This window comes from Sinohyriopsis cumingii, chromosome 15, assembly GCF_028554795.1.
Source record: "Sinohyriopsis cumingii isolate HCF-2022 chromosome 15, ASM2855479v2, whole genome shotgun sequence".
Lineage (NCBI taxonomy): Eukaryota > Metazoa > Mollusca > Bivalvia > Unionida > Unionidae > Sinohyriopsis > Sinohyriopsis cumingii.
The window spans coordinates 108,571,943-108,584,873 of record NC_142975.1 but is presented as its reverse complement, the minus strand read 5'-3'; the positions used below and the strand labels follow the sequence as shown (position 1 = coordinate 108,584,873).

The 12,931-nt window shown below is 36.1% G+C and overlaps 1 protein-coding gene across 7 annotated transcripts in view; it reads left to right on the top strand.

Annotated features, from left to right (window-relative positions):
* LOC149782448 (phospholipid scramblase 1-like) overlaps positions 1–12,931 on the top strand; it is a 76,517-nt gene that overhangs the window by 54,491 nt on the left and 9,095 nt on the right. For all 7 annotated transcript variants that reach the window (XM_089933864.1, XM_089933869.1, XM_089933868.1 and 4 more), the window contains exons 6-8: positions 1,653–1,780; positions 9,378–9,498; positions 10,039–10,144. In XM_089933864.1, the coding sequence (XP_089789990.1) occupies positions 1,653–1,780; positions 9,378–9,498; positions 10,039–10,144 (355 nt within the window). The remainder of the gene's footprint in view (positions 1–1,652; positions 1,781–9,377; positions 9,499–10,038; positions 10,145–12,931) is intronic.

The window sequence follows — 12,931 nt, the reverse complement described above, 5'->3', positions numbered from 1 at the left end:
TCACTGACCTTTGTTTTAAATTGTACACAGTGACGGAACAGCAATTTCATTACCTATAGCTTAATTATAAATTATTATAAAACAGAGGACTGACTCATTGTTCAACCAACTTATATAAATTAGACTTGGAAACTCTTCAAAACTAATATCAGCTGGATGCCAGATGTGAGTTGCTTAACTTGCAAAGATCAAAAGACAGTTGGCTTATGGAAAAGGCCTGTGTTAAAAAGAGACTCAGTGGAGGCCTGTGTTAAAAAGAGACTCAGTGGAGGCCATTTATGGCTATTCTTTGTGACCCGTTAGCTAAAACTTCACCATTTACGGACATTAGTTTTAAATATGGAATGACCCAGGCTATAATGAAAAGGGATTTAACTCATATCTAATTTACCTAAACATGAACTTTTTTCTTCACGTTAATATTGAAGATATTGAACTATACCTGTTACACTGGCACAAAATGTGATGTTCATTTATACTGTGATAACACAACTACTTTTTTCATAATTCGGCAGACAGATTGCTCTAACCCATTACCTTGATGATAAAAACTGCCTTGCTTTCAAAATTTTACATTTCGACACATTTGAGATATATTGACAATAATGGTAAAATATACAAAATTTACGTAAACACATAATTTGTAATTTAATGAAGGATTTTTTGGTTTGAAAAAAAAATTGTTCAGAAAGCATGGGTATTTATTATAATAAATACTGGTAGGTAATGAATGTATATGAAAGTTAAAGGAGATCAAGATCTGGATGGAAAATTACCATGGTGCAGTTCATTTCAAGTTAACGAGGTATTCAGAGATGTTAATGTTTTCATGAGTTAATTGAGCACATAATAAAAAGTTTTGTTGCAGTAAGTGCCCAAATTAAATTTGATAGAGTGCAGACCACAAAATTAAGGTGGCAGACTGTTGAAGCAAATAAGATTATCTCATTTTTTAGTACTGTTAGTGCATTGTAGATTAATTATTGTTCTTCTTTGTCCCTCAAAAATGGTATGGGTCCCCCAATGATTTGTACTGGGGAAAGATCAAGCATCTGTAAATGGAATTGTGGACCTGTTTAATTGCCTAGTTTGCATTTTGTTGACCAGTAATATGTACCTTGCCACTGAAAGCAAGAATTTGGTACCAGACATTTCAAGTTAGCTATGGCAGTGGATGTACTTGCCTTGTCATTGAAAGCAGGAATTACCTGAGCAATATAAAGTTTGTTTTGGCATTTAATGTAGCTAATTTGTTACTGAAAGTAGGAGTTAATTGCAAGTAATGTAAAGTTATGTTTATAAATATATATACTTGTTAAATATTTATGCTAAATAAATTGAAATCCACAAATTAAAGTTAGCACGAGTGAACAACAATTAGATTCTCAAAGTATGATGCCATATTTCACAGGAAGACATTTTGTTCCACAGAATGCTTTAATTTATCTAATCTGTTTAAGTAAGGCGAGACACTGGTATCACTTTTCTACTTTCAGCAGTAACAACTGTTGTTTCCATCAATCTTAAAGTTTTGTATTGAAGTTTTGGCAAGTTAGATTGGGGAAGGGGGATATGTAATTACACAGATGCAGGTGAGAAACTTTTTGTGTGTGCAAAACACTCATAATTTAATCTCAACCTACACATTACAGGAGGTAATGACATTGACTCGTGAGTTCAAGTGCTGTGCAGGCTGCTGCTGGTGTGCCGATGCATGTTGTGGTTTTCTGCTCAGGGTAGAAGCACCCCCTGGAAATGTTGTGGGATACTGCAAGCAAAGGTTACTATTTCTATACAAGACTGTTATGAAATTATTTGCTTTTAAGAGGGAATAAAGAAAATGATATATTGTCACTGTTAATGATCCACTCAAGTATAATATACAAGTTAGAGGGGTGTAGGCAAATGAAAATTTTCAGTATGCCTGAATTGGTAAACTCCCATATGTGTTAAACTCCCATACATGATAAATACAAATTTCAGGCAGTGATTATCTGGGTTTTGCTGTCATGAAGACATGTTCTGCATTGTTCACCTTTTATTGATGAAGATGTGGGAATTTTGTCAAGTTAGATCAACGCTGGCAGTGTTAGGTGGGAGATTGGCAGTGTTAGGTGGGAGATTGGCAGTGTTAGGTGGAAGATATCCTCTGGCTTAATGCTCAAGGTGAAGCAATATATTTACTTTATTTAAAAAGTAAGGTGGGAAGTTGGGTTGGCAGGGGAATTAAATGTTGGGGTAAGTTGTAATTCTTAGAAGCACACAATGTATTAGCTGACAACTGCAATATATTTAAGAATAATGCATGTTTAATCATCTGCATATGTCAAACAAAAAGTATTTAAAGATATCCCAGTTGATTGCCATTCTCCTTAATTATGGGATGCTCTATAGATAATATGTATGTCTGTGAGAGTTACCAATGTGAAGTTAATTTATTTGCATTTGCAACATACACAATGGAGATAATGTTGGCATATGTCTATGTTACTTTCATGTACTGTAGATCAAAATTTCTTTGGATATTTTATGTTTATAACCTGTGTTTCAGCCAGAAATTTCTTATTGGTAGGTGGGCATTTTTAGGGCCAATAGGGGCTTTTATCAGATGTTCAGCTGTTATAATGATATTTATAATTTTGTAGTGATAGTTGAGATCTTTTTTTTTTATCTCAAATTGTCAACAAATTGTCAACAAACAAGTAGAATTCATAAGTGAAAGAATGTAAATCAAAGCTGACATTGTGGACTGATGTGTATATTTTAATAAAGAAATAAGATTAAAAATGGGAAGTTTAGAAATTACATTGTGTGTAGTTTACTTATTACTTTGCACACAAAATCATTACATAATAACATGCCAGGATAGTTGGGTAGGTATTTAAACAGGGCTTTCCTTATTAACCTGGAGTCAGTTGATTTACCTGGCTACTTTTACTTTAGACCCAACTACGTTTAACAGAATAACTCTATCCCCATTGGGGGAGGTCCCCCAAAACCCTCCGCCTACTTCGGCAATTCACCGTCCAACTTTAAGTGGAAAGCCTTGTTTCAACTGGGTTAACAATACAACAGTGTTGAGTCTGGGGACATGAGAAAGTCTGCTATATATAGTCTGCTGACATAACTGAAATCAATACAAATGTATGAATAATATATTTTAAAAATGTAGGGTTGTATCCACAAGTGCAATAAGAATAGAGTGATAATTGACATTTTCTGCAAGTTTTCCACTGTCAGTTTTTCATATACATCTACACTTTGATATATACAGTAAAGTAGGCTAGTAATTTCAGCTTGTATTTAGCAGTTACTTCTAACAGTGCTAAGCCAAAAATAGAAAGAGTCAACCTAATGGCATTCCTTTGTGTACTGAAAGCACTTATAAAAACAACGTAGTCTCAACATTTTGTTACACGAATCAGATTTGCAAGAGAGAGAGCATTAAAAATTGACAATTTACCTTAAGTATTTACTCCAAAACTGTATTAGACTTGCAAGAGCAGTATGACTACATCTTAAAAGATTTAAAAAAGGAAAAAGGGTAGGGTGGATGATTTGCCTTTGTTATAGGAAAAGTTCCGCCAGTGCATGTATTGTTGCTTACAATTTACATATAATAATATAGATACTACAAAACATTGGTTTTGTAAATTTAATCGGCTGAAATAAAATTGCTAGTCTGGAAAACAAGGTTAGTTATTGGTTCTTCTTTGTAACATTTCTGGTTTTCGAGCTGGGAACATAGCATTTCATCACTCAGCATGATTGCACTAGTAGTAGTGTAAATCCTTCAAATGGCCATTATGAAATGTAGTTGTATTGGATTTGCATGTAAAAGAATGGTTTATGATCTTTAGGCTTTGACACTCATTATTTAATTTGGCAGAAAGAACATCTTTGAGGTTAGTGTACTTGAATGAGATAGATGCTTCTAAACCAGGCCACTTATGGTAATGTCTTTGATAGTTATGCATTGGCTAAACAGATACAACATGCAGCTTGGTGTTCAATACATGTAGAATGTGATTGGCAGTCAATTAAGTGAGTGATTCAAGTTTGAAAGGAATTAAAGCAGCCAATCAGTTAAGATAATGTATAATGCTGACTTGCCATGTACAGTCTTTTCACTGTATGTCACTAACTAGTGCTGAATTCCCATGTACGCAGTCTTTTCACTGACTAGTGCTGAATTCCAATGTATGCAGTATTTTCAATGCATGTCACTGACTAGTGCTGAATTCCCCTGTTTTTACAGTCTTTTCAATGTATGTCACTGACTAATGCTGAATTCCTATGTACAGTCTTTTCATTGCATGTCACTGACTAGTGCTGAATTCCTATGTACAGTCTTTTCAGTGTATGTCACTGACTAGTGCTGAATTCCTATGTACAGTCTTTTCATTGCATGTCACTGACTAGTGCTGAATTCATATGTAGTCTTTTCATTGCATGTCACTGACTAGTGCTGAATTCCTATGTACAGTCTTTTCATTGCATGTCACGGACTAGGGCTGAATTCCTATGTACAGTCTTTTCATTGCATGTCACTGACTAGGGCTGAATTCCTGTGTACAGTCTTTTCATTGTATGTCACTGACTAGTGCTGAATTCCTATGTACAGCCTTTTCATTGCGTGTCACTGACTGCTGTGTCTTTTGACTACTTATTCCTGACTTAAAATGTACAGTGTCGATCTTTTCACTATATGTCACTGAATGCCATTGTCTTTTGACTACTTTTTCCTGACTTGTCACTGTCATTTCACTGTGGGGCAGTGACTTGCCTCTGCCATTTCACTGTAGATCCCTAATCTCCCTCTGTCTTTTTACTGTAGGGCCTTGATTTAAATTGCTAGTGTCTTTTCAGCTGGATGTATGACTGTGACTTGCTTCTGTCTTTCCGCTTTACATTCCTGACTTCCAATGTCATTTAGCTTAAATTGACTCAGACTTGCTTGTTCTTTCATGTCTTTTGAATTGCCACTTTAAACTCTGTGTTCCTGACTTGCCATTTTTGTCCAGTTCAGTCCTTATTCAGTATTGTTTTATTGTTTCTCTGTGTGGTCCTGACTTGCCACTGTGTGTATATTATATAGATCTGGGTTGATGATGTGTAACTAACTCAGTTCCTGGTCTGTTGTTTGTTTGCTGTCAAAACTTGACTATGGCATCTTCTCACCATACAGCCTTGACTTAATGCAAATTCACAGTATAGCCATACATGCTGCCACCTCAGTTCCATGTACAGCTTTTACACAGTATAGCCAGACATGCCACTACCTCAATTCCATGTACAGCTTTTACACTATGGCCATTATATGCCATTCTTTTTAGTGAGCATACCTATCTTTCCAATATCTTTCAACTGTGCCATCCTGGCTAGACAGTTGGAGAAGACCCTGAAAGGTAGGTCAGGTGGGGTAGTGGTACTGTTTATTGGCTGAATAATAATTTTATGATTTTGATGGGAATAATGTCAGCAAACTGCTTTTTCTATTGAAATTGTTTGCTTTTCTGTATATATTACTTTTATTTTCAAGATAACCAATATCTGAAAGATTGTAAGAAACGTAAGGTGTCAACACATCCCATACATGTGTGCCTTTCTCTGTACCTGCAAAATTTGATGTATTTTGTCACTGCTTTTTGCAGAGCAAAACCAGATTCCATTTGTTAAAAAAAGCAGAGGCATTTGTTTCATCAAAAAATTATCAATGTTGAAACTGTTTTTCTTTAAATTGTTTTATTAGTGAAATATTAATGTCATGACTTAATTGCCAGTAGATAGTGAAACTTCTACTCATTGTTGAGCAAATCTTTGAGCGCTAATTCAGGAATTTTAAGTTCAGTACAAACGTTGGAACTCATTTCTCCATAATAAACCATATCTGTCACACAGAGCTTTGAATTCACCTTTGACTCCTTTCATTTGGGTGCCTTCCTGACTGTGAACACATTTTTGAAAGACTAAGATAATTTATGGTAGTTTAATTGTTACATACACTATAATATTTATATCAGTGTTTGAGTGGTCAGTTGAAATGAATTGACCTGACACACGACCACTAGCTCTTATGCAGGTAGGATTTGTTTGCCTTTTAACGTTTTTTATATATTCCATTTCCTTTATTTGATTTGATACCAAAGACATAATTGACATGATATTACAAGGTAAGTCTGCTTTTAGTTGAATATAACAATGCAACAGATATATCCACACATCAAAATAGTTCTCATAGAAATGCCTGCAGTCATAGTTGTGACAGTAGAATGAAATTTTTCATGTTTGAATACCACTGACAGTAGAATGAAATTTTCATGTTCGAATACCATTGACAGTAGAATGAAATTTTTCATGTTTGAATACCACTGACAGTAGAATGAAATTTTTCATGTTTGAATACCAGTGACAGTAGAATTAAATTTTTCATGTTCGAATAACAGTGACAGTAGAATGAAATTTTTCATTTTTGAATACCAGTGACAGTAGATGTAAATTTTTCATGTTTAAATACCAGTGGCAGTAGATTAAAATTGTTCATGTTTGAATAACAGTGACAGTATATTGAAATTGTTCATGTTTGAATACCAGTGACAGTAGAATGAAATTGTTCATGTTTGAATACCAGGGACAGTATATTGAAATTTTTCATGTTTGAATACCATTGAAAAGTGTATTGAAATTTTTCATGTTTGAATACCATTAACAGTATATTGAAATTGTTCATTATTGAATACCATTGACAGTAGAATGAAATTTTTCATTTTTGAATACCAGGGACAGTATATTGAAATTTTTCATGTTTGAGTACCACTGACAGTAGATTGACATTGTTCATTTTTGAATACCAGTGACAGTAGATTGAAATTTTTCTATCTATTGCGCTGAAAGTAAATTAAAATATTTAAATTAAATTAAAATTCAGCTTCAAGTGAAATTTTACATTACGAAACTTATTTCATTGTTATTTATTTCTTAAAGTGTTGCCACCAGTGGAGATTAGTGACATTTTCATGGACCAACATTTTATCAGTGACTGGGTTTTTAAAAGTGTACTGAATTTTTAGGGGGTCCCAAGTGGTCTAAAGCGTTCACTGTTCCCGATCACTGCCATCTCACCTTTGTCTGCGTGGGTTCGAGTCCAAGGCTCAGTGGCTTCTCATGGGTCGGTGGTTCTTCCCTGGGTTTTCATGGGTTCTTCCTCCACCAGTTATACTGTCCGCCATGTATAGCCTATCTTGTGCTAGAACAACAACAACAACAACTGAATTTTAAAAAAAAAGTAGATGGTGACATTTGAGAAATTCAAAATAGAGGAGGAGTGTATTAGTCAAGGTAAATCAGAACACTTAATAACCAGCCAGTTGGTCTGGATCTTTTGTTCTGAATAGTGTAATGTGGACCAAAAAACCTGAGTTCAAATTCAGTTGACAGCTATACATATAGAAACTATATTGAGGTTTGGGCCGAGACAAGGAAATCCCAGCCAAGGGTTTATATTATTTGTCTCCCCAAGAGGCTTGCCCAAGTGGGGAGATATAATATAAACCTGCGACTGGGATTTCCTTGTCTCTGCGGTCCAAACCCCAATGTAGATTATTTTTCTCACCCAATATTTTCCTTTAAAGTAAAAAGAATTCTGCACTAGTGTTCACGCTCAATGTTTACATGCGGAGCATTAATATAAATATGTTAATGAGGGCTGTGGTATGACCGTTGCGTCTGAAGTACAGTTTTTACGCGTGAGCAAAGAAAAATAACAACATACAATGTTGCATTATAATGAGGTATTATCACATTTAATATATATATATATATATATATATATATATATATATATATATATATATATATATATAGATGTTATTTGAAATTGACAATAAATAATTAATATTTATTACAAGAAACTGTTTTATTTTCATCAGTTCCAATTTTGAAAAGTTATATTGTAAATAATAAAACGATATTGGCCACTCAGCTCTACTGTACTGTAGTTATACTTAGTACAAGCTGTAACGAAGAGTAACATTTTCTTTAGATTAATCATGGGTAATTAGAGATCTGTGTCACTATCGTATATAACTATTCTTTTCTTTGGTGGAGGTGAAACTGTGTGTGACATACTTGTATTGTCCTTAATATTGATTGTAAAATTACCCCCGTGTATAATAGACCCTCCAAAAACAGACTCTAGCAGATAACCATGTGCTAAACTTTCAAGTTCATGGATTCTTTGAATATTTATTTTTCTGTCCGGGAAGTAGGGGCCCCGAGTGGCCGAGTGGTCTAAAGCGCTCTCCGTTACGGATCACTGCCATCTCACCTCTGTCTGCGTGGGTTCGAGTCTCGGATTCGGCTAATGTGGGTATGTGAGAAAGCCTGCCAGTAGCTTCTCGTGGGTCGGTGGTTCTTTCCGGGGTTTTCCCGGGTTCTTCCTCCACCATTAATACTGGCCGCCATGTATAGCCAATCGCGTGCTGAAAAATGGCGTTAAGCCCTACAACAACAACAACAACTGTCCGGGAAGTATGGCAAGTGCTACAGTGAAATTTGCTTATGGATTAATGTGCTGACGGATAAATTATTCCTTCTGGCTGGTAAGTGTATTATTTGTCATTAAATATTGTAGGTATATTTTTGATTCAACCGATGCACAGTGGAGATGCTTAACAAAATTAGAAGAAAGCATGTTTTATATAACAATTTTCTGGCTGTTACTAAGTTTTCCGTAGTTGCTAAGAGAGTACGGAGGCTATGAAATGTATAGGTCTATATTATATATGCATGGATAAGTTTTTTCTGTTATATTGTTCATTTCACACAGCATTGAGAATTTTATCCTATCTGTAGCACAGTTATTTTCAGGTCAGCGTCATTAAATGTAGCTAACAGTATATAATTTGTTTCACACAAAGTATTTAAAATTAGTTAGGTAGCTTTAGCTACATTTAATGACGCTGATTTAAAAATGTATTGAGCTAGGCCTGCATATAGGTTAAAATTGACCATGCTGTGTGGAACGAACAAGCATAATACCAAAAAGCTCAACATCATATGCGTTTGTCTTTTTCTCTCTCGAAATGTTTTTGTATGGTGTGTTCTCAAAGATGGATTTAACTTAAGTTACTATGTTTTTGTTATATATGTGTTGTTGTTGTTGTTGTTTGATTTTAGTACAACTACATCAGACACAACAGAAGACAAAAAGGGTTTCTTTTTTTTAAAGTAGTTCTGAGCGCGTGGACACCTTGACTAAGATGACTAGACTGAGACAAGAAAAGTAAGGTTAGCAAAACAAGTAGATTTCTCTGTTGCATGGGTGAGAAATAAACATCCCATCCTGTTGCATAAAGCCCTAATTTATATTCCTTCAGGACGTCATGTTGTGCTCTACACATGGATCTAATGGATGCAGCGATGCAGCCACTGTTTAAAATCTGGGGACCATGCTGTCCTTGCCAGTGTATCTGCTGTCCAAAAGACATCAACTTTCCGGTAAGTTTGTATTAATGCTGTCATAGTGATATCAGCTTTCTGGCAAGTTTATACTAATGCTGTCCTTGTGACATCATCTTTCTGGTAATTTTATACTAACACTGTCCTAATGACATCAACTTTCCATCAAGTTTATCCTAAACTGTCCCAGTGACATCAACTTTCTGGTAAGTTTATACCAATGATGTCCTAATGACATCAACTTTCCAGTAAGTTTATGCTAAGAAATATATTCTGATTTTGCTTTTATTCAGGCAGCACAAATAAATCTATTTGATAACCTTTGACCTCTGTTTTCACAAAGTATTTTGAGCCCAAACTCATACAGTAAGGTTCGAAGCATTCTGTTACGTAAATGGTTTAAACTTTTTCATTTACAAAAGCATGCATTATCATATAAATTACCCATAATGGATGAAATTTGAAAACAAAAATAATTAGTTTGTAATGTTTCCATATTAATCTGTCTTTGATTAATTAGTTCTTTAAAGTAGATCGGTTTATAACGAATTGTCATTAAGATTTATTATTCTGTTTTAGGTCAAGGACATTAACAATCCAGACAAAGTGCATGCTAACATTGCCAAAATGTGGGCTGGTGCTTTGCGGGAAATGTTTACAGATGCAGACACTTTTGGAGTCACATGTAAGTCTTTTGTTGTCTTGCCTGTTGTAACACATGCTAAGCATGGTTATAAGGGTTTCATTAGCATAATCATTGGTGTCATCAACAGCGTTAATATTGTAGATGTTTCCGTCTTTCTCTGGGTAATGATCCCATTATATTTTTTGTGTATGTCATGTTACAGAGCAGGTAGTTTCTTTTTTGGACATAGGAATTTAGTCACCGGTGTTGATAGGTTCATGTACATATTCTTAATTGCATTCAGGCCCATATACAGACTGCCAGCAGAAGGAAACTAGCTAGCAGTTCGTGAAAGGACCATTAATTTTTATTTTAAAAAATTAACACCTTCAATAGAAGATGATAGGGCCCATACTGGATTACACTTTTCCATCCTTCTCTCCATATTTAAGTAGACCAATCTGGTGGCCTAAGTTGTTAGAGCATCTGCCTCAAATGCAGGAGGTTGTGGTTCAAACCCCAGCTGAGTCATACCAAAGACATAAAATGAGTACTTACAGCTGCCTCACTAGGTGCCCAGCATAAAGAGGTTAATGTTAGGACTGGTTGGCCTGGTGTCAGGGTAATGTGACTGGGTGGAACATGATGCTATATGTCTGTGGCATGATACCTCAGTGCTCGAGATCACTAAAATGCTACACTGCAGACATTGTAGCAATATGACTGAATTTATTTTAAAGCTATGTTAAAAATCAAAATCACACCCTCCCACCCCCTACTTTTCCAAGTTCCAAAAGTCATTGGCAAGTTCTGACTTTTCAAGATCTAAGCACTTGAATAACACATGCTTTGACTCAAGTTCAGAAATGAGACCTGCAGATCAGTTCTTATTGTCACTGAGGAAGGAGATTTTGGAGTCATCGGGACCTCCAAGACACCTCCATCAGATTCACATTTACAAGTCTTCCAGAATTTCCTGAGGTTTGCTTTTAGGGACACTGCATCAGTTCAGGGCATTGCCTTTTGGTCTGACAGGGACACTATCAATTCAGGGCATTGCCTTTTGGTCTGACAGGGACACTGCACCAGTTCAGGGCTTTGCCTTTTGGTCTGACAGGGACACTGCACCAGTTCAGTGCATTACCTTTCTTTCTGACAGGGACACCACACCAGTTCAGGGCATTGCCTTTTGGTCTGACAGGGACACTATCAATTCAGGGTATTGCCTTTTGGTCTGACAGGGACACCACCAGTTTAGGGCTTTGCATTTTGGTCTGACAGGGATGCTGCATCAGTTCAGGGCATTACCTTTTGGTCTGACAGGGACACTATCAATTCAGGGCATTGCCTTTTGGTCTGACAGGGATACTGCACCAGTTCAGGGCTTTGCCTTTTGGTCTGACAGGGACACTGCATCAGTTCAGGGCATTGCCTTTTGGTCTGACAGGGACACTATCAATTCAGGGCATTGCCTTTTCATCTGAGTCTTTAAAGTGCAACAGAAAGGAGAAACATGTTATGCTTTGCACATATTGCAAGCACCATATCAACTTTAGTAACTGTGGAACAAACAACATCAGTTGGCATATTTACACCATCATGCATTAAGACAGAGTATTACTACAGTTTTAAATCCCAGAAGTAAGTAACATATAGAGACAATCATCAAAAGACCAGTTTCCAAGAGCTCAGGTTACACAGTACCATCCAATCTCTGGGCCCTAGGTGGCTGGGTAAAGCACTTGCCTTTACTGATCACTGCCATCTCATCATGGTCCACATGGGTTAGAGTCTTGGACTAACTAGTTATACTAGCTGCCATGTATGGCCTTTCTTAAGCTGAGAAAAGGCGTTAAACCCCAACAATAACAACAACCATCCAATCTGAGGAGTGCAAAAATAAATACTAAGCACACTTTTATAATCTTTAAAACTTCCAAAAAACTGTTGAGAGCACCACAATCTATAGCTGCAAACTGATAACTGTATTTTGCATTCCGGTGGATTTTAAAGACAGAACTTTTGTGTATTTGTATTGAATACCTGTGTGGTTGTGATTATTTGAGAGTGTCTACATGTATTTTGTGATGATCTGTGACAATTCTGTCAGTTATATTGGTGTTTGAAAGCATATTATGATGGGTAATATATTTGAAGAAGAAACCAAAGTTTGGCATAGAATGATTCTTTATTGTAATAGTTGCCCAAGTGTAATATGGTGGGTGCTGTCTCTCTACTCCTTCCCCCTGAAAGCATGCACTTGCACTCCAGTATATCGGACAGTTAATAGGACCTGGCACCAGTCTCTCTATTCAGTGGGAGATCATTCTCATCTGACTTGCATCTCAGCAAGGATTGTCAGCATTTTGTTGCTAAACAAAGTCAAATATGCAGTTATTTTTTTTTTGTGAGGGCGAGATTTGCATTGAAGGTGATAAATGTTCTCTTAATGTATTTTGATTAGATAAATATTATTGATGAAAATAGTTTTGAATAAATTCCATGTTTTAAACTTCATCGTATTTTGGGGTAAGTGACCATTCCATCCTATGGTCCTTAATATGTATAATAGACTCTTCGTTCAATTTAGGGGCCCTGAGTGGCCGAGTGGTCTAAAGTGCTCTCCTTTATGGATCATTGCCATCTCACCTCTGCGTGGGTTCGAGTCTCGGATTCAGCCAATGTGGGTATGTGAGAAAGCTTGCCAGTAGCTTCTTGTGGGTTGGTGGTTCTTTCCGGGGTTTTCCCGGGTTCTTCCTCCACCATTAATACTGACCGCCATGTATAGCCTATTGTGTGCTGAAAAATGGCTTTAAACCCTACAACAACAACAACAACAAAAATCCT